The sequence below is a fragment of the Elephantulus edwardii genome, unplaced genomic scaffold (genome assembly GCF_000299155.1).
Source record: "Elephantulus edwardii isolate Elephantulus edwardi_28Jun2011 unplaced genomic scaffold, EleEdw1.0 scaffold00003, whole genome shotgun sequence".
Lineage (NCBI taxonomy): Eukaryota > Metazoa > Chordata > Mammalia > Macroscelidea > Macroscelididae > Elephantulus > Elephantulus edwardii.
In genome coordinates, this window is record NW_006399753.1 from 460,222 (window position 1) to 479,257 (window position 19,036).

Below are 19,036 nucleotides of genomic sequence, written 5' to 3' on the forward strand. Positions count from 1 at the left end.
AAGGGGTCGTGGTACTAGGGATATTGTAGCTGATGTTAGACGGATTTTAGCTGAAAGCAGGGATTACCAGAGGAATGTCTATCTGTGTTTCATTGATTATATAAAGGCGTTTGTGTGGATCATAACAAACTGTGGCTGACTCTGGGAAGAATGGGAATCCCAGAACAATTGATTGTGCTAAAATGTGAAACCTGTAACTGAACCAAAACCAGGAGGCAGTCGTCAGAATGGAGCAAGGAAACACTGCATGGTTCAAAATTGGGAAGGGCGTACGCCAGGGATGTGTCCTGTCTCCATTCCCATAGCTTTTTTTTTTTTTAAATTGTGATTTGAATGGCAGTTTACAAAGCAGATTGCTTTTGGATTCTGTCATTTGTTAGGGTTGATGCGACTAGATTTTTCACTCGTTCAATTTGAATATTACTTGCCAGCACATTCTTCCCTGTGTTGTTCTCATTTCCATTGTCCCCTGGGGCAGATGCTGCTCTTTTGAACTTTTCTGCCTGGTTTTTCTAAAGAGTGACTGCCTCCCTCGTGGTAGAATTCACCTTAGGATGTTAATATGTGCCTTCAAGTCAGTTATGACTCCTAGCAACCCTGTGAGCGGCTCTGAACCGAGGCCTCTCTTGAGCCCTGCTCACCATCTCTGATGACACACTTGAGCCCATTGCCAGTTCGTCTTGTTGTCTTCCTCTCTTGTGCTGAGCCTCCACCTGTCCAAGCATGATATCCTTCTCCAAAAACTGGACCCACCTGACATCATGTCCAACGTATGTGAGATGGAGTGTCACCATCCTTGCCTCCAAGGAACAGCCTGGTTTCTTGATCTCTGTGCAGATTCCACACAAATACATTGAAGTGTTCTGTCATTCTCATTCTTTATAAAGTATCCATATTTTTTTTTTTGTGGGGGTGGGCAGGGAGAAAAGTGCAACAATGAATGAATAGAAATCCAAAATCTCTGTAAATGTTCATTAAAATTAATAATAATAATAAAAAGAGGGGGGAAGTTTCCATAATTTCTTAGGATCCACACAGAGCTTTTGCATAATCGGGTAACACAGGTAAGCATCAAGGGAGCACTCTGTAGTCTTAGGGAGTCGGGCTGCCGATGCAAAGGTGACACCTTTCTTGGCAGTTTGAATTTTCCAGTAGCTTTGTAGAAGTATAGACAGTCTCCTCTCATAAAAAAAAACAAACAACAAACAAAACAAAAACAACCCAAAGCAACCATCTTGGAAAACTGAGTCAGCTCAAGTTAGATCTTACTCCACGACACTGAGCTGAAACATCTCTCTTATGTTCCTTGTTTCCACTCTTAATCCATTGCTGTCAGGCAGGATAACCCTTATTCCACACTTTCTTCTAAACCCACCTAAAATTTCAGATAGTTCCTTCATTTGTTATTTTATCCTTAGCAAGCTTTTACTTGAATGTGGTATTAATGATAATGTTATTTTCCATATTCTCTTGGATTACTTATTTATGGAATGGGCACAAATACAAGATTCTCACCACTGGGCCTATTGGCAGCTTCATGATGGATGGAGAAAAGATTGAGATTGTTCATAACATCAGCTTGCTTGGTTCCTTAATCAACACTCTTGGCACCAGCAATGAAGAAATCAAAAGGTGAAATGCATTGGGAAAGTCAGGAACTCTCTAGAGTACTGAAGAGCAACAGATGTCAGTCTGGAGACTAAGGTGCACCTGATCCAATCCACACTATTCTCAGTTGCTTGCTATACATCAGAGAGCTAGACAGTAACTAAGGATGATAGAAGGATTGATGCTTTGAGTTGTGGTGCTAGAGGAGAATGTTGAACTTACTGTGAACCGCCAGGAGAACAAACAGGGCTTTCCTGGAGAGAGTGAAACCAGTTTGATCCCTGGAGGCCAAAAAGACTCTTGAAACTTACTGTAGACCAAAGCAAAAGCAAATGGAAGAGTTGATGAAATCAAGAGTTTCAATGGAGGCCTGAGAAGACAACTGCAAATTAGTACAATGAAAGACACACAGATCTGGAGTCAGAAAACCAAAGGAAAGAACAAACTTGGCACTTTCCAAGTTTCCTCAGTGTCTTGTGCTGGAAGGTGGATAATATTAGGGGCTCCTGTGGGGAGGGCTATGGATACACTTCAGCATTGCCTTCTGGCCCTTTGAGGCCTTTACTTTGCTTGAGTTTATCTTTTTAGTAGAGGGCTTAGTTAGCCTTTTCTTTAAACTTTTACTTTGCCCTGAGGAGTTGGTGAATAGTATGCTTGTTTTAAATACTCAGAGCCAAGAAGGGAACTCTGGTGGGTAATCTGTAGAGAGTTGCACTCCTGACCCAAAGTCTGCACATCTCTGGTGGTTCAAATCCACAAGTGACTCGGTGACAGAAAGATGGACATTCTCCTCCTGCATAATTTACAGCTTCAGTCTTTTCTGATATCACAGCAACAATTTTCATTTTTATTTTAGTATCCCAGAACACTTGATAGTGCCTGTGCAAAACCTATACTTGGACCAGGAGGCAGTCGTCAGTACAGTGCAAGGAAACACTGAATTGTTCAGAATTGGGAAGAGTGTACATCAAGGATGTGTCCTATCTCCATATCTTTTCAGTCTATATGCGAAACAGATTACCCAGGAGGCTGGGCTCTATGAGGAGAAGTGTGACATCAGGATTGGAGGTAGACTCATCAACAACCTGAGTTATGCAGATAACACAACTCTGCTTGAAACGGAAACTGAGGACCTGAAACTCTTGCTGCAGAAGGTCAAGGACTGCAGCCTTCAATATGGATTGAAGCTCAACATCAAGAAAACAAAGATTTTTACCACTGGGCTGATTGGAAGCATCATGATAGATAGATGAGGAAGAGATTGAGATTGTTGACAGCTTCAGTTTGCTTGGCTCTACAATCAACACTGTTGGTACTTAAAAGACGAATTGCATTGAGAAAGTTTGCTGTCAGAGACCTCTCCAAAGTACTGAAGAGCAATGATGTCAGTCTGGAGACTAAGGTGCGCCTGATCCAGGCCATAGTCTTTGCAATTACTTGCTATGCATCAGAGAGCTGGACAATGACTAAGGATGATAAAAGGAGAGTGGATGCCTTTGAGCTTTTGTGCAGGAGAAGAGTATTGAATATACCATAGACTGCTAGGAAAACAATCAAGTTTGTCCTAGAGAGGGTGAAGCCAGGCTCCTTGGAGGCAAGGATTCTGAAGCTCCATCTGACATCCTTTGGACATGTTGCAAGGTGGGATCAGTCCTTGGAGAGGGACATCATACTTGGGAGGGTGGAGGGACAGCCCAAGAGAGGAAGACTCTCGATGAGATGGATTGATTCAGTCACTGGGGTAATGGGGATAGGTGTGTCAAAGATAAGATTGGCATGGGATAGAGCAGGGCTAGGGGCTCTTGTACAGAGGGTTGCTATGAGTCGCAGGTGACTTGATGGCACATAACAATCACCACCAAGAACAGAGAGGCCTTTACAGTCATGAGGGAGACAGAACTGGAAATGAGGTCTTTCTGTAAAAGAAAACATCTCACCAGACACTCACTTCCTGAGTGTGCTGCTGACAGCAGTACAGCCCGTGAACGCTGGTGGGAGTGCTGCTTCCTGGGGTGGTCCTGCCATCACGTCTGAGGGTGAAGTGGCTGGTGCCCGCTGGTGCCCACAATGTGCTCCTTTGGTGTGACTCTCTATTCCAGGCGCTGACCAAGAGTGACCGAGGCACGGGTGAGTGAGGGGCTGTTAGGGGTTCTGCACCTGCATTGGGGGTGGCTGGGGGTGGCGCATGCTTAGGCCACACTCTGGCTTCTCCCACAGAGGGGAGGGCCCACCGGGAGCATCGAGAGCGGCTGGAGTTGGTGGCCTCCTTCTCCTTCTTTGGGAATGTCATGTCTATGGCTAGTGTGCAGCTGGCAGGTGCCAAGAGGGATGCCCTCCTTCTGAGCTTCCAGGATGCCAAGGTGGGCAAGCTGGTGGAGTGGGAGCCAGGGCTCTCTGGAGGTAGGAGTGGGAGCTGTGGTAGGTGGGAACCAGTGGGGATGTTGGCCTGGAAATGGTACAGCCCTGACCTGCACCCTGACCTCTGCAGCTCTCGGTGGTGGAGTATGACCCCGGTACCCATGACCTGAAGACGCTGTCCTTGCACTACTTTGAGGAAGCAGAGCTACGGGTAGGCCTGGCCTGCCTTCCCCCAAGCAGCCTCTGGGACAAGTCCCTGTCCCTATGATCTCAAGATCAGAGTCCTTGATCCTCCGTGTCCCCTGGAGTTAGGATCCCCCATCACTCTAGTCCCCTGGGATTGGGTCCCCCACCTACCTCCTGGCTGATGGCCCCTGCCCCCAGGATGGGTTTGTGCAGAATGTGCACACGCCGAGGGTGCGAGTGGACCCTGATGGGCGCTGTGCGGTCATGCTCACATATGGCACGAGGCTGGTGGTGCTGCCCTTTCGCAGAGAGAGCCTCGCCGAGGAGCACGAGGGACTAGTAGGCGAGGGGTGAGTGCTGCATGGTTGGTGGACACCCCCTCCCCAGGGCCTGCCCTAGGCGCTCCCCTAAGAAGTCCTGCATCCGCAGGCAGAGGTCCAGCTTCCTGCCCAGCTACATCATTGATGTCCGAGCCCTGGACGAGAAGCTGCTCAACATCATTGACCTGCAGTTCCTGCATGGCTACTATGAGCCCACCCTGCTCATCCTCTTTGAGCCCAATCAGACCTGGCCTGGGTAAGGCAGGGCTCTCCTGGGCCCAGGTGGGGGGCGAGGTGGGGGAGGCAGTATCTCCCTAACCCTCCTGTGCCTTCAGGAGGGTGGCAGTGAGGCAGGACACGTGCTCCATCGTGGCTATCTCACTGAACATCACCCAGAAGGTCCACCCCGTCATCTGGTCACTCAACAACCTGCCCTTCGACTGCACCCAGGCCTTGGCAGTACCCAAGCCCATAGGTGAGGGGCGGGGCCATGGGGCGGGGCCATCTGCAGGAAGCTGGAAGCCTGCAGATCCTTGTGTCTTCTAGGTGGGGTCGTGGTATTTGCGGTCAACTCTCTGCTCTACCTGAACCAGAGTGTCCCTCCCTATGGGGTGGCCCTCAACAGCCTCACCTCGGGCACCACTGCCTTCCCACTGCGTGAGTCGGTGGCCTTAGTGCACTGTGGGACGAGGGTGGGGCAAGGGGCAGGGCAGTGGACTGGTGCTGGAGTTATAAACCAGAGGGGCCAGGGAGCAGGCCATCCTCTATGCCTCCTGACTGCCCAGTTCTCTGTAGGGGTCCAGGAGGGTCTGCGAATTACCCTAGACTGCGCCCAGGCAGCCTTCATCTCCTACGACAAGATGGTTATCTCACTCAAGGGTGGGGAGATGTGAGTCTGCCATCCTGACCGCTTCCTGCATGACCCCAGCACTCCTCCCCTGCCTGCCCTGCTCACCTCAAGAGCCCCCTAGCTGAGCCCTGTCCTCACCCAGTGTCCACACCACTCCTAGCTACGTGCTGACCCTGATCACTGATGGCATGCGCAGTGTCCGGGCCTTCCACTTTGACAAGGCAGCTGCCAGCGTCCTGACTACCAGTGTGAGTGCAGGCTGGACGGGGAGTCGGGCTGGCCCTGGGCTGCGACCGCTCCTCACCCCCTCTTTCCTCAGATGGTCACTATGGAGCCCGGGTATTTGTTTCTGGGCTCACGTCTTGGAAACTCCCTGCTGCTCAAGTACACGGAGAAGCTGCAGGAACCCCCAGCCAGCACTGCCCGAGACCCTGTTGACAAGGTGGGTACTTGAGGGCCTGGAGGGCAGGGTGAGGTCCAGGCTGCTCACTGCCCATCCCTCCCACAGGAAGAGCCTCCCATGAAGAAGAAGAGGGTGGACACTGCCTTGGGCTGGTCAGGTGAGGGTTGGGGCCAGGGGTCATGTTGAGACTAGGTGATTGAAATGATTGGTTACGTGAGGGCTGGGGATTGTAAAAGGGGGGGGGTGTGAGTGTGGCAGGTGGACTGGTCAGTGAGGGCTGTGGATGGGGTGGGAGGTGCAGGTCCATCACTGGGCTCTTGGTGATGCAGGGGGCAAGTCGGTGCCTCAGGACGAGGTGGATGAGATCGAGGTGTACGGGAGCGAGGCCCAGTCAGGCACACAGCTGGCCACCTATTCCTTTGAGGTAAGGTCAGGACTGGGGGAACCCCACCCCTACCCCCTCAGTCCCCCTAACTTGCTGTGCCCACAGGTGTGTGACAGCATTCTCAACATTGGACCCTGTGCCAACGCCGCCATGGGCGAGCCTGCCTTCCTTTCTGAAGAGGTACCCACGGGGCCCTCAGGAAGCGGGTGCTGTTGAGGATGAGGGTTCTTAACTTTGTTTTCCGGTACAGTTCCAGAACAGTCCTGAGCCAGACCTGGAAATTGTGGTGTGCTCTGGCTATGGGAAGAATGGAGCCCTGTCAGTGCTGCAGGTGGGGCATGGTGTGTCCACGGGCTTGGCAAGTTGGTAGACAGGGAGGTGGGAGGACCCACCTCCATCACAGCACAGGTGTGGAGATAGGTGGGCAGGAGGGCCTATCATAGCCCAGGTGGTAAGCAAGGTGGCTTTACGTGGGCGGAAGGCCAGGGGGTGCATCCGGTGCCTGGCTGAGCTGATGCCCTGGCCATTTGCAGAAGAGCATCCGACCCCAGGTGGTGACCACCTTTGAGCTGCCTGGCTGCTATGACATGTGGACGGTCATTGCCCCTGTGCGTAAGGAGGAGGTAGGTCGGGCTGTGCCTGTTAGGTCCTGTGCAGATGGTGGCCTGCAAAGACTGCCCTTCCTGCTGGGTCCCCACTTAGGGCTGGCTTCTGCTCAGACCTGCCAGACCCGGGTCTTCTGGGCTGGGCTTGCTGGTGGCTTGTCTCCAGAACCCCTGTGCAGAGTGTGAGGAGGGTCCAGCATGGGTCTCACCCCCTTTCTGCCCTCACAGGATGAGGCTCCCAAAGGGGAAGGGGCAGAACAGGAGCTCAATGCCCCCGACATAGAAGAGGAGGGCAGGAGGCATGGCTTTCTGATTCTGAGCCGAGAGGACTCCACCATGGTGAGGGCAGGCCTGGACCTGGAGGAGGAAGCCTCCTGTGGGGACAGTTCTCACCCCCAACCCTCCCACACAGATCCTGCAGACCGGGCAGGAGATCATGGAGCTGGACACCAGCGGCTTTGCCACACAGGGCCCCACAGTCTTTGCTGGCAACATTGGGGACAACCGCTACATTGTTCAAGTATCACCGCTGGGCATCCGGCTACTAGAAGGAGGTAAGTGGGAGGGTGACTGGGGGACAGAGGGGTGTGGGCAATACCTTGGTCTGAGCCACTATCTGTGTCCCAGTGAACCAGCTGCACTTCATCCCTGTGGACCTGGGCTCCCCGATCGTGCAGTGTGCTGTGGCCGACCCCTACGTGGTCATCATGAGTGCGGAGGGCCAGGTCACCATGTTCCTGCTCAAGAGTGACTCCTATGGGGGCCGCCACCACCGCCTGGCACTGCACAAGCCCCCGCTCCACCACGTAGGCCAACCCTGCCTCACTGTGCCCCATCCTGCCCGATACCCTGTCCCAACCCCATCCCACCCTACCAAGCCCCCCTCTCCCTGCAGCAGTCCAAAGTGATCACCCTCTGTGTATATCGGGACGTCAGTGGCATGTTCACCACCGAGAGCCGGCTGGGAGGGGTCCGAGATGAGCTGGCAGCCGGCAGTGGGCCAGAGACTGAAGGCCTGGGCTCAGAGACCAGGTAGGTGGGGCTGGACTAGAGGGCTGGGAGGAGGCACAGGGCCCAGCCTAGAGGCACCCTGTGACGCACTGCCCACCAGCCCCACAGTGGACGACGAGGAGGAGATGCTGTACGGGGACTCCAGCTCACTCTTCAGCCCCAGCAAGGAGGAGGCCCGCCGGAGCAGCCAGCCCCCTGCTGACCGCGAGCCCTTGCCCTTCCGCACTGAGCCCACCCACTGGTGTCTGCTGGTTCGGGAGAATGGAGCCATGGAGGTGGGTGCACTCTGCTCCCACAGGCCCAGCCTGCCCACCTGTCTAGCTCTGGTCAACCACTGCCATCTCAACAGGTGTACCAGCTTCCCGACTGGCGGCTGGTGTTCTTGGTGAAGAACTTCCCTGTGGGGCAGCGTGTGCTGGTGGACAGCTCCTTCGGACAGCCTACCTCACAGGGCGAGGCCCGCAAAGAAGAGGCCACACGCCAGGGCGAGCTGCCTCTTGTCAGGGAGGTGCTGCTGGTAGCCCTGGGGAGTCGTCAGAGCCGGCCCTATCTGCTGGTGAGGCCTCAGCCAGTGCGCCCTGCTTTGACCTCACAACTGGCCCCCTCCCCATGTGCATGCAGACAACAGTGGACCGTCCCTCGGGATGCGCTGATGTCCTGCCACCGCTCCCTGTGTGTTCTGATATTCCCCCACTGCCCCTTGTATGCTGAGACCCCGGCACACCTGTCTCCCCGGCTCCCCAGGTGCACGTGGACCAGGAGCTGCTCATCTACGAGGCCTTCCCCCATGACTCCCAGCTCGGCCAGGGCAACCTCAAAGTTCGCTTCAAGAAGGTGCAGATGGCCTCACCCAACCCGGGCCGTGGTGTGGGTGGTCACAGTGGAAGAGGGTCCTCATGGCCAGGCCCTTACATGGCTTTCCCCAGGTGCCCCACAACATCAACTTCCGGGAGAAGCGACCAAGGCCATCCAAGAAGAAAGCAGAGGGCAGTGGTGCTGAGGAAGGGGCTGGGGCCCGAGCCCGTGTGGCACGCTTCCGTTACTTTGAAGATATTTATGGCTACTCTGGGGTAAGGCAAACTGGCCAGGTTGGGGGGTGCCCACATGTGACAGGGAGGAGCCCCCCTCATAGCACCTTTCCCCAGGTGTTCATCTGCGGCCCTTCTCCGCATTGGCTCCTGGTAACAGGCCGTGGGGCCCTGCGGCTGCACCCTATGGGCATCGATGGCTCCATCGATTCCTTTGCCCCCTTCCACAATGTCAACTGCCCTCGAGGTTTCCTGTACTTCAACAGGCAGGTAAGGGCTGTGCCCATCTTCTCTGATGGTCCAGGCCAGGTGCTACGATCCAGAGGTGAGATTGCAGAGTCTAGGACAGCCAGAGGGATGGGGAGGTGTCCAGAGGCTGGTGGGCTGAGGGCGTGCACACAGAATGGGGTCTATCCTGGGAGCCCTTCTGAAGCTGCCAGGTGGGCTGGACTGTAGGTGGGCACAGCAGTCATCATTAGCTGTCCTGAGGTGGCCCTTGTCTAGGTCTGTCCCCTGACCATAGCCCCAAGTCTTCTGATATTCAGGATGTGATGACTCACCACTGGGCAGTGAAGGACAAGCTTTGTCACCTGGGAGTATTTGGGTGGGCTCTGCTTGTCTGTGTGAGCCTGTGTCCGGGTCTCGGGGCACTGCAGCCGCACCTCTGCTCCAGGGCGAGCTGCGAATCAGTGTCCTGCCTGCCTACCTGTCCTATGACGCACCCTGGCCCGTCAGGAAGGTTCCACTTCGCTGCACAGCTCACTACGTGGCCTATCATGTGGAATCCAAGGTCTGGCCTCCTTTCTCCAGGGAATTCTGAGCGTGGCCATCCCCCCACCCCCAGCAACTCCTGATGCTTGGCCCCACCCTCACCTCAGGTGTATGCTGTGGCCACCAGCACCAACACTAGCTGCACACGCATCCCCCGCATGACAGGAGAGGAGAAGGAGTTCGAAACCATCGAGAGAGGTGCGTTCACTCTAGTGGGCACTGTGTAGCCACCCCTCCCTCCTCTGCCCGCTCCCCACCTGACTACCACATCACTCCCTCCTCACTTTGTCCCTGGTAACCATGTGTCTGCCCACTGTCTTCCTTCTCACGGCCACTCCTTCCTCTTCCCACTTTGCCCACTGTAAGCACTTGAGCACCCTCTGCCTACTCCTGAAAATTCCCCTCCTCACTACTGCCCCCTCCCCACAGATGACCGCTATATCCACCCCCAGCAGGAAGCATTCTCCATCCAGCTCATCTCTCCAGTCAGCTGGGAGGCCATTCCCAACGCCAGGTGGGGCTCCAGCACGTGGGGCTGCGCCTGGGCAGGTGTGGGTGGGGGGTTACCACTGCCTGCTGACCAGGCTGCCTGCAGGATCGAGCTGGAGGAGTGGGAGCATGTGACATGCATGAAGACTGTGTCCTTGCGCAGTGAGGAGACCGTGTCTGGCCTCAAGGGCTACGTGGCTGCTGGCACCTGCCTCATGCAGGGAGAGGAGGTCACCTGCCGAGGGCGGGTAAGGTGGAGCCCACAAGGAGAGGGGCCTCCTGCAGCTTCTCTACTGGTCAGTGCTGCAGCCCCACTTCCCACAGATCCTGATCATGGACGTGATCGAGGTTGTGCCTGAGCCCGGCCAGCCCCTGACCAAGAACAAGTTCAAAGTCCTGTATGAAAAGGAGCAGAAGGGACCTGTGACTGCTCTCTGCCACTGCAATGGCCACCTGGTGTCGGCCATTGGCCAGAAGGTGCGCCTTCCCCCTTCCAGCCCCTCCTCCCCGTGCTCTGCCCCCTTAGAGTTGGCCCCTCTGCTCACCCTACTGCCCTGAAATCGGTCCCTCACTTGACACCCCATCCCTCCCAGGAGTCAGCTCCCACAACTCAGTCTCCCCACCTTGCTCCCTACTCGCCCCTAGATCTTCCTGTGGAGCCTACGGGCCAGCGAGCTGACAGGCATGGCCTTCATTGACACGCAGCTCTACATCCACCAAATGATCAGCGTCAAGAACTTCATCTTGGCTGCTGACGTCATGAAGAGCATCTCTTTGCTGCGCTACCAGGAGGAGAGCAAGACTCTAAGCCTCGTATCTCGGGTACCAGGGCATCTGGGTCCCCAGTGTGGGCAGCCCAGTGTGGGCAGTGATGGCCAATGCCTACCTGACCCTTCTTTCCCTCCCCAGGATGCCAAGCCTCTTGAGGTGTACAGTGTGGACTTCATGGTGGACAACGCTCAGCTGGGCTTCCTGGGTAAGTAGGCACTGGGCAGGGATAGGGCTGAGCTGTGCTGGGGTTGTGGGCTGACCTGTGGCCTCTCCCCAGTGTCCGACCGAGACCGCAACCTCATGGTGTACATGTACTTGCCGGAAGGTAAGCAAGCGACCCTTGGGGACAGGCATCAGGGGCAGGCGCTGGACAGGCTGTGACCGCTGCCTCTCCAGCCAAGGAAAGTTTTGGGGGGATGCGTCTGTTGCGTCGGGCAGACTTCCATGTGGGCGCCCACGTGAACACCTTCTGGAGGACACCATGCCGCGGTGCAGCGGAGGGGCCCAGCAAGAAATCCGCCATGTGGGAGAACAAACACATCACATGGTTTGGTGAGTGCAGTGAGGACAGTGCCACCACCCCTGACGGGCCACTGAGGCTGCGTAGGGCAAGGGCGCCCCGGGGCCATGCTGCTCGTTCACTTTCCCATCCCCCCAGCCACCCTGGACGGGGGCATCGGGCTCCTGCTGCCCATGCAGGAAAAGACGTACAGGCGGCTGCTGATGCTGCAGAACGCACTAACCACCATGCTGCCCCACCACGCCGGCCTCAACCCCCGTGCTTTCCGGTGAGTGCCTCCCTAGCCTGTTCCTCTGGGCCATGACCCTCGGTCCCCAGCCCCTCTGACTGTCCCCTGGCCCTCAGCATGCTGCATGTGGATCGACGCATCCTGCAAAATGCTGTACGCAACGTTCTTGACGGAGAGCTGCTTAACCGCTACCTCTACCTCAGCACCATGGAGCGTGGCGAGCTGGCCAAGAAGATTGGCACCACCCCAGACATCGTGAGCGCCTGCCCCTGCCATTACCCTGCTCACTGACTTAGCCCCATGCGGGGAGCACCTGCCTGCCACCCCCGTGGGCTCACCTGCCTCCCCTCTCCCTCCAGATCCTGGATGACTTGCTGGAGACAGACCGCGTCACGGCTCACTTCTAGCCCCAAGGGAGATCCTACCGTCTCAAGCTGCCCCTCCACCCCCACTCCCCTCCACTTTTGTATAAAACACAAAAATAATGATTGTTATGTTACTGGAGATTGTTTGAGAAAAAACGTGGTCATTGCCAGACTCAGAGCCAGGCTGAGGCGGAGCCCCACCAGGCGGCACTTTTTGGGACCAGGTTTGAGTGTTGGTGCAGCCAGCCCTGGGCGCTGGTTCTTGAGGCCCTCCTGTTTCACATGAAGAGGGTCTAGGTCTCCAGGTAGTCATAGAGGCCCTCAGGCTCGGTCAGGAGGCCCAGGTAAACCAGGGTGCGCACGAGTCGGGCCGTGAGTCGCATCAGAACCACCTCCATCCTGGGGGAGCAAGGACTGGGCTGAGTGCTGGTAGGGAAGCTGGCCCAGGACCCCAGCTCGTGGTCTGCTGTCTACACACCTCAGAGCCACCTCGAACTTGAGCACCTCCCACACGACCTTCATGTGGCGCAGGATGCTGAAGCGGTAGACACCCTGGCACGCAGCACCAACCAGGCGGCTCCAGCCCTTGACCGCACTGCCCAAAAGACAAGGGTGAGCCCAGCTCCGCCACTCTGCACCCCCCAGGACCCGGACACAACTGACCTCTTGGCCATGAGGAAGTAGCGGTCAACAGGGCCTCCAAGTGCAGTATTCACGGCGCGCACAGTATTGATGTTACGCAGCACGAGTAGCATGGGCCGTGGCAAGGACTTGAGTACCCTCATGATGTCCTCAAAGTGGTCCCGTGCCATATCCTGCATGTAGGACAGCTCCTCGCGGCTCAGATGCGAGCGCCATAGCTGGCCCAGGCGCACTGGCCGCTGCATCAGCATCTCGCTGAACAGGAGGTGGTCTGGGGCAGGCAGGAGGCTCGGTCTGTGCTGCTGCTTCTGGCACACATAGCCCACACCGCATCCCACTCTGTATTCCTGGGCACACCCCGCACCTTGTACCCCAAGAGAAGCGGAGTGAATCTTCATGGAAGCATCGTCCTGCAGGATGATGGCCCGCCACAGCTGGCACAGCGCCAAGCGGTCCCTGTGGGTCAGTGTCATCACACAGTGACCAAGAAAGGCAGGATTTCCCCTACCCATCCCCACTTACTTCTCATCCAGAAATTGGTAGAGCCCGTGGTCCAGTAACACTAGCTCCGCCTTCCCATCAGCACCTTTCCGCACCAGCACTGGGGGGGGGGCATAGCTGTGGGCTTAGGGCCAGCTGCCCTGGCCCGCCACCCAGTCCCGGCCCACCACCTTGCCCACCGTTGCCCACCGTTGCCAGGGTGTGGGTCAGAGTGGATGAAGCCAGTGTAGAATATCTGCTCCGCAAAGGTCTGGACCAGCTTCTGGGCAACCTAGGGAAAGGAGGTGGTGGGGAGCGCTGTGGGCCAAGTGGCGACAGGCTGGCAGCCCCGAGCCTCTCCCTCCTCACCCGCACACACTCACGTCATGCACCAGCAAGCCCTGCATCTTGATGGCTTCCACATCATCCACCTTGCATCCTTCACAGAAGTCAGCTGTTAGGACCCGCTGGAGAGAGGAGGCCCACTTTACTCATTCTGTCCACTGCCAGGCCCTCAGCCTTGCTCATGCCACCCACACTGCCCACCTTGCTGGTCTTGTCCCAGTGCACTCTGGGCACCACGATGTAGTGGAAGTGCCGCAGGTCCCGTGCACAGCGCTCTGCATTGCGGCCCTCGTTCTCAAAGTCCAACTCTTGCGCCAGTGTCCCCTTGAGGTCCTGAGGCCATAAGGTTTCAGAATGGTGCCAGCACCCCACCCGCCACCCAAGGCTGGCTCCTGAGGCGTGTGTCACTGCACCTGGAGGACCCAGCTGAAGCCAAAACTGGGGTGCATGAGCTCCACGAGCTGGAGCAGCAGCTCCAGCGTGTAGATGTCACCATCAAAGCGGTCCCGCAGGTCGATGTACTGCACCTGGCAAGCAGGCAGGGGGTTGCACAGAGGTCCCCCAAAGCCCACCCATCCGGGAGAGGCCCCCAGCTCCCACACACCTTCACAGCCACGTCGCTGCCGTCATGCAGTTTGGCTCTGTGCACCTGGGCCAGGCTTGCAGCAGCCAGCGGACTATAGTCAAACTCCAGAAAGACCTCGTGGGCAGGCGCACAGAAATCCTCCAGGAAGAGCTCATCCACCTGGGAAGAGAGGCTTGGTGCAGGGGCCTCATGGCCAAGTGAGGACCCCTTGAGGGCCCACCCCACAACCCCTCACCTCTTGGAAACGCCGTGTCAGGGCCTTGTCCTCCAGGACACGCAGGGTCCTAATGTACTCAGGGGGCAGCAGGTGGTTGAAAGAACATAGCCCCTGGCCCAGCTTGATGTAGAGACCCCCGTTGCTGATGGCTCCAGCCACCAGGGCGTCGGCTGCCCGCTGGTGACATGCTGACATCACCTCCATGTACCTCGGGCTGTTCTGACCACAGGCATGGGGAAGAGGTGGGGTGGGGACAGGTGGACACCCTCTCCCAGCCCAGGGCACAGTGCTGGCCCTTGGCTTGCAGCCCCTCCACAGGGTAGGGTGCACTGGAGATGGCAGCTCTGCTGAGCAGAGAGACAAACCTCGTCCGTGCCACGTAGCGTGATGTTGGTGCACCACCAGTAGTCCAGGGAGATCTGCAGGCCGATGCTCAGGGACCTAGGGCAGAGAGCCTGAGTGGGGCAGGGAGGTGGCCCACCTCATCACGAGGGTCCCAGGACCCAGGGGGCCGTGAGGAGTACAAGGGGACCTGGTGGTGGGATGGACACATGAAGATGCCATGCTCATTGATGTCCTGGTCACTCACAGGCCCTGGACCATGGGGCACAGTGGGATCCCATAAGCCTTCCTTTGCTCAGAATGGTTTCTGCCTGGTCAGTCTGTGTAGCTTCTGTCCATACCACTTCCTCACCTACTTGACCATGGCTCTGCTTGGGTGCTCGGGTGAGGTGGGAGGGAGATGCGGGCAGGGGGTTGAGGGGGGCAGAGTTTGAAAGTCATGTGGGGCTGGAGAAGCTGGGGTACAACTGAGGAAGTGAAGGGGAGACAGGTCAGAGGGCTCTAGCAAGAGCAGGGGTCACTAGGTTGAACCCATCCCTTAAGCTCAGTCCCTCGGAGAAGCTGGAGCCTTTTCCAAGCAGAAATGTTCTGGGGTCCATGAAAGAGGCTGCCCAGAGTACTCCAGCTATTGTGCTGGTTCTACTCTTAGAGGACCACCGTGCCAGTACCAGGAAGGCAGGCCGTCTTCTGGGGCATCTGCTCAGGGCTAGGGACACCCACCACCCATGGGCATCCTCTTCTGACTTGGTTTTACTTTAGAAAGGGCCAGTCTGTGTGAGAGGTGAGAGTAATGTGGTATTCTACCTTAACCTGTGTGTAATACACACGTAATGGGCCCCTCTGGGCCAAGCACCCACATGCACCCTGGAGGTGCTGACACAGGCTCTGAGATCTCCCATCCTAAGTCCACATCAGGACATCTTAGGCTACATGCTTCCACGTGCACAGTGTGGCTGGCACCTCTCCACCAGACATGCACACATCAGTGTCCTCAAGTGAAGTTTTAAAATTTTCATTTCTAAAACCTAGTAAATAAAGTATTCTTATAATAAAAGAATTAAATACTAAGTGAAATATTCTTATAATAAAAGTTCCAGACTTTTGTTTTAAAAGGAGGATTAAATTTTTTACATAGGGTTTGTGGGGGCCATCTGAAGAACAGCCAGGGTTTGGCAGGGTCTGTGGTAGACTCTGACATGGTCATCTATCCAATCACAAGATTGAAGCAGGGAGTCCCCAAGGGGCTTGGTCTGTAACTAGTACCCAGGAAAGTCCCTGCAGTGCCACAGACCCAACACATGGGACATGCACACGGTGCCTCCTTGCTCTGTGCGGCTTCTCTGTGACCCAAAACAACTCGGGGGCAGGGGGGAACCTAGCTGAAAAGAAGCCAGAGTGAGGGCTTTAACTTGGTCTAAAAGATGTCAGACAGTGGGTGTTGGTGGTCAGTCTGTGTGTGGGTGCCCTGCAGAGAACTGGCTGGGCTGTGGCTACACTCAGTAACCACACCCAGATAATGGGAGAAGAGTCACAGCTAGAAACAGAGCAAGCTTCTGAGACACCCTGCTGGCTGGGAGCAGGGAGGGGAACTGAGCAGCCTCAAGGCTGGAGCTGGAAGGAGGATGCAGACCCCTCCCTGGAGACAGGCAGATACCTTGCCAACTCCACTGTTTCAAATTTCTCATTGTGAAATGTTGGGGATAAGAGGGGTCCTCAAGTGAAACCTGGGGCAATCCCAGCAACAAAAGTCCTGTCAGCAGATACCCATCAAACAGTGGACATCAAACCCGGGTCCACAGTGATGTGAACAAATAAACAGCAAGGAAGGAGCAACCCCTCCGTGGAGACTGCCCTCAAGCAGTGCAGAACGGCGGCGACAGTCATCACTATGATTCACAGTGATCTGTCAAGCCTGGGAGGAACCCTATCCTGTCCTCATCATCTGACACACTCAAGCCCATTGCTGCAGGCGCTGTCAATCCATCCAGCTGACGGTCTTCCTCTCCTTCGCCATCCCTCCACCATTCCACACATGATGTCCCTCCCCTAGCAACATGCCCAAAGTATGAGACAAGAGTCACGGCTAATTCACCCACTGGGATTCAGGACACCCAAGGGACCAAGCACAATGGAGGAGTGCCAGGTGCTGGCAGCCTCCCCACGCAGGCGCACCGAGTAACAGGAACATCAGCTCGTCGAGAGCCACAGACATCTGATGAGAGGATGCCCTGCAAACAGCGACTCCGCTGCTCCCGTCAGAGCTGCAGCAACAGCACACGCCCAGGAGAAGACGCCACAGGACACAGACCCAGCGACGGCTTGCACTTCTGAGAAGGACCAGACAGAAACTCTTGAGTCTCTGGAGGCACACGGTGTGTCTCCATCCCTCTGCTCTGGCCCTGCAGGGTGGCCACAGGCAGCCTGTCCACAAAGCGGGGACTCCGCTCCAGTAAAGCTTTATTTACACACAGGATCCAGCTACGTTTGGCCCAATCTGACTGGCTGGTAACTGTCAAATAGGCCAGCTCCATGAGAGCCAAGGGGATGCTGAGGTGTGACGGCCGCGCAGAGCCCATCTGCTGGGCACCTGCAGACACTGGAGCAGCGGCTGGGGGCCAGACGTTCGTTATGCTCACTTCCTTGGTTTTCTGGTTGAATCAGAAAATGCCCTTGTTTACTGGAAAGAGCAGCTAAAGGGTTCACGGATGATGGAGCAGGCATGTGGACAACTCAGTCCAGGGAAAAACAGAAAAATAAATGTAAAATGTAAGTTTTTGTTTCATTCTTATAAATTACTAAAAGTTTTAAATTATTTCAAAATAGTGTTAAAAAACAATCCCATTGATAGCTTTAACAAAATATAGATGAAAAGAGTGAGGAAGTGTAATTAGCTAGGCTAACCTTCCACACTCAGCCAGAATGCAATCACACAGATGTGGGTGACTATTCAAATAAATCCACCCCTCTGTACCTTGCCCTCGAGGGCCTGCCCAGGTCTCCAGTTGGCTTTGCCTATAACCACTCAGCGTTCCTCCACGACCATCACTGCATCAGCTCAGGGCTTGTGCACATCGGCCCTGCGTTCCTGAGTGTGTGTACCTACACTCACCCTGTGCGTGCCTGCCCTGCCCCAGCCCAGTGTTCCTGAGCCCTCACTTCATGCTGGGTCTCCAAACACCAGGAAGCGGCAGACTAGAGTGGCTGTGAGGGGCAACTCCTTATGGGAGCACTTTCACTCAGGCCCAACACCCCTGCCCACCTCCCCCTCAGCCAGCCACAGAGGAGCGATCACAGAGAGACAACCCCAGGCGCTGCCCTTAAACATCACAGGAGAAAGAAGGGCCTGGACACGCACAGCACACCTCCTGCGACCCGGATGACAAGAAGCGCTGGGCAAATGACAAACCACCTCACTCATGGAGCGCACCTACAGGAGTGGCTTCCCCAGGTGGGCCGCCTCCATCCCCCACCCACAAGCTCGCAGGGGGCAGAATAAACCTAACGGAGCCTCCACTATGGCCCTCAAGTCCCCGCATGGCTCCCCTGCAGTCAGCCTGGACCTGGAGGGGCTGCAGTGCCAGGAGCCAGCAGAGCTGGACAGAGGCCCTGCTGCCGATACCTGAGCACAGGCTGTCAGGCTGTGGTTAACAGCAGCGTGTGGGAAACTGAGTCCCAGCTGGCAAGCTTCATGCAGACCAGGAGCTCAGGCACCAGCCAGGCCAGGAGCCGACTGCAAAGTTCTCCAGCAGAAGTGCCTGCCCAAAAGCCATGCTGAGACAAAGGAGCCCCCAGACAGGTGACAGCAGTCCCCCTTGCCTGCGGCCTGGTGGGCGATGGGTGGGGAGAGGTGGGAGAGGAAGAAGAGAGAGAAAAGGAAGTAGCCACTGATCCTCTGCTCAGCAGAGGAACAGTGGGGAGCAAGACCCCACCTCCAGAGGTTCTAAGGCCATGCCTGGTGGCCAGCCTTTCACCCTTGTCTCCATGGGTTGCCTGAAGACCCTCCGGCCCACAAGCACTTAGAAGACAGCTGCAGCCACTCCTGAGCTGATCACAGGTCATGAGTCAGGGGGCCCTGCCACCCCAGGCACCTGAGCAGCCCACGTGGGAAGACAAGGCTGTGACACCCTAGATTAGCCCAGTAGTCACCTACCTACTGAAGCGCCCGACACCGTCCAGCACGAGCCGCATCCTCCTCTTCTCCCGAGCCTCTGCTGTGAAGTAGCGGACGCCGAGGAGCAGGGGTACCCCCACCATGGTGACCGCCATCACCTTCTTCCACAGCGGCCTTGGGCGCCCAGAGCTGGAGGAAGCAGACACAGGTCCCAGTTGTTCATGAACACTGCCTCTTCCTCCCTGTTCCTGCCAGGCAAATCACCTGCACAACTCCAGAAGCTTGCAGCACACACAGACCTCAGTACACACATGCAGCCCTCAGTACACACACAGCCCTCAGTACACACAGCCCCCCTCAGTACACACACAGCCCCCCTCAGTACACACACAGCAGCCTTCAGTACACACACAG

The 19,036-nt window shown here is 56.3% G+C and overlaps 2 protein-coding genes across 2 annotated transcripts in view; one reads left to right on the plus strand and one right to left on the minus strand.

Annotated features, from left to right (window-relative positions):
• Positions 1-11,941, plus strand: part of CPSF1 (cleavage and polyadenylation specific factor 1, 160kDa) — a 14,830-nt gene extending 2,889 nt beyond the window's left edge. Inside the window, exons 2-37 of the mRNA XM_006879228.1 lie at positions 3,708-3,735; positions 3,826-3,968; positions 4,097-4,177; positions 4,351-4,502; positions 4,582-4,728; positions 4,808-4,947; positions 5,019-5,129; positions 5,268-5,361; positions 5,483-5,570; positions 5,642-5,764; positions 5,831-5,888; positions 6,055-6,149; positions 6,216-6,290; positions 6,361-6,441; positions 6,644-6,733; positions 6,944-7,054; positions 7,128-7,269; positions 7,343-7,521; positions 7,611-7,747; positions 7,827-8,001; positions 8,076-8,282; positions 8,471-8,560; positions 8,653-8,796; positions 8,872-9,024; positions 9,428-9,544; positions 9,633-9,723; positions 9,955-10,039; positions 10,121-10,262; positions 10,339-10,491; positions 10,660-10,836; positions 10,924-10,990; positions 11,063-11,110; positions 11,182-11,337; positions 11,444-11,573; positions 11,651-11,789; positions 11,894-11,941. Coding sequence (XP_006879290.1) covers positions 3,708-3,735; positions 3,826-3,968; positions 4,097-4,177; positions 4,351-4,502; positions 4,582-4,728; positions 4,808-4,947; positions 5,019-5,129; positions 5,268-5,361; positions 5,483-5,570; positions 5,642-5,764; positions 5,831-5,888; positions 6,055-6,149; positions 6,216-6,290; positions 6,361-6,441; positions 6,644-6,733; positions 6,944-7,054; positions 7,128-7,269; positions 7,343-7,521; positions 7,611-7,747; positions 7,827-8,001; positions 8,076-8,282; positions 8,471-8,560; positions 8,653-8,796; positions 8,872-9,024; positions 9,428-9,544; positions 9,633-9,723; positions 9,955-10,039; positions 10,121-10,262; positions 10,339-10,491; positions 10,660-10,836; positions 10,924-10,990; positions 11,063-11,110; positions 11,182-11,337; positions 11,444-11,573; positions 11,651-11,789; positions 11,894-11,941 — 4,197 coding nt within the window. The remainder of the gene's footprint in view (positions 1-3,707; positions 3,736-3,825; positions 3,969-4,096; positions 4,178-4,350; positions 4,503-4,581; positions 4,729-4,807; positions 4,948-5,018; positions 5,130-5,267; positions 5,362-5,482; positions 5,571-5,641; positions 5,765-5,830; positions 5,889-6,054; positions 6,150-6,215; positions 6,291-6,360; positions 6,442-6,643; positions 6,734-6,943; positions 7,055-7,127; positions 7,270-7,342; positions 7,522-7,610; positions 7,748-7,826; positions 8,002-8,075; positions 8,283-8,470; positions 8,561-8,652; positions 8,797-8,871; positions 9,025-9,427; positions 9,545-9,632; positions 9,724-9,954; positions 10,040-10,120; positions 10,263-10,338; positions 10,492-10,659; positions 10,837-10,923; positions 10,991-11,062; positions 11,111-11,181; positions 11,338-11,443; positions 11,574-11,650; positions 11,790-11,893) is intronic.
• Positions 11,942-12,192: 251 nt separating this feature from the next.
• Positions 12,193-19,036, minus strand: part of ADCK5 (aarF domain containing kinase 5) — a 12,138-nt gene continuing 5,294 nt past the window's right edge. The window contains exons 3-15 of the mRNA XM_006879412.1: positions 18,662-18,811; positions 14,535-14,610; positions 14,188-14,388; positions 13,971-14,111; positions 13,780-13,893; positions 13,568-13,699; positions 13,405-13,488; positions 13,232-13,313; positions 13,064-13,142; positions 12,906-12,997; positions 12,563-12,812; positions 12,378-12,494; positions 12,193-12,298 (exon numbers count right to left, since the gene is read on the minus strand). Coding sequence (XP_006879474.1) covers positions 12,193-12,298; positions 12,378-12,494; positions 12,563-12,812; positions 12,906-12,997; positions 13,064-13,142; positions 13,232-13,313; positions 13,405-13,488; positions 13,568-13,699; positions 13,780-13,893; positions 13,971-14,111; positions 14,188-14,388; positions 14,535-14,610; positions 18,662-18,811 — 1,624 coding nt within the window. The remainder of the gene's footprint in view (positions 12,299-12,377; positions 12,495-12,562; positions 12,813-12,905; positions 12,998-13,063; positions 13,143-13,231; positions 13,314-13,404; positions 13,489-13,567; positions 13,700-13,779; positions 13,894-13,970; positions 14,112-14,187; positions 14,389-14,534; positions 14,611-18,661; positions 18,812-19,036) is intronic.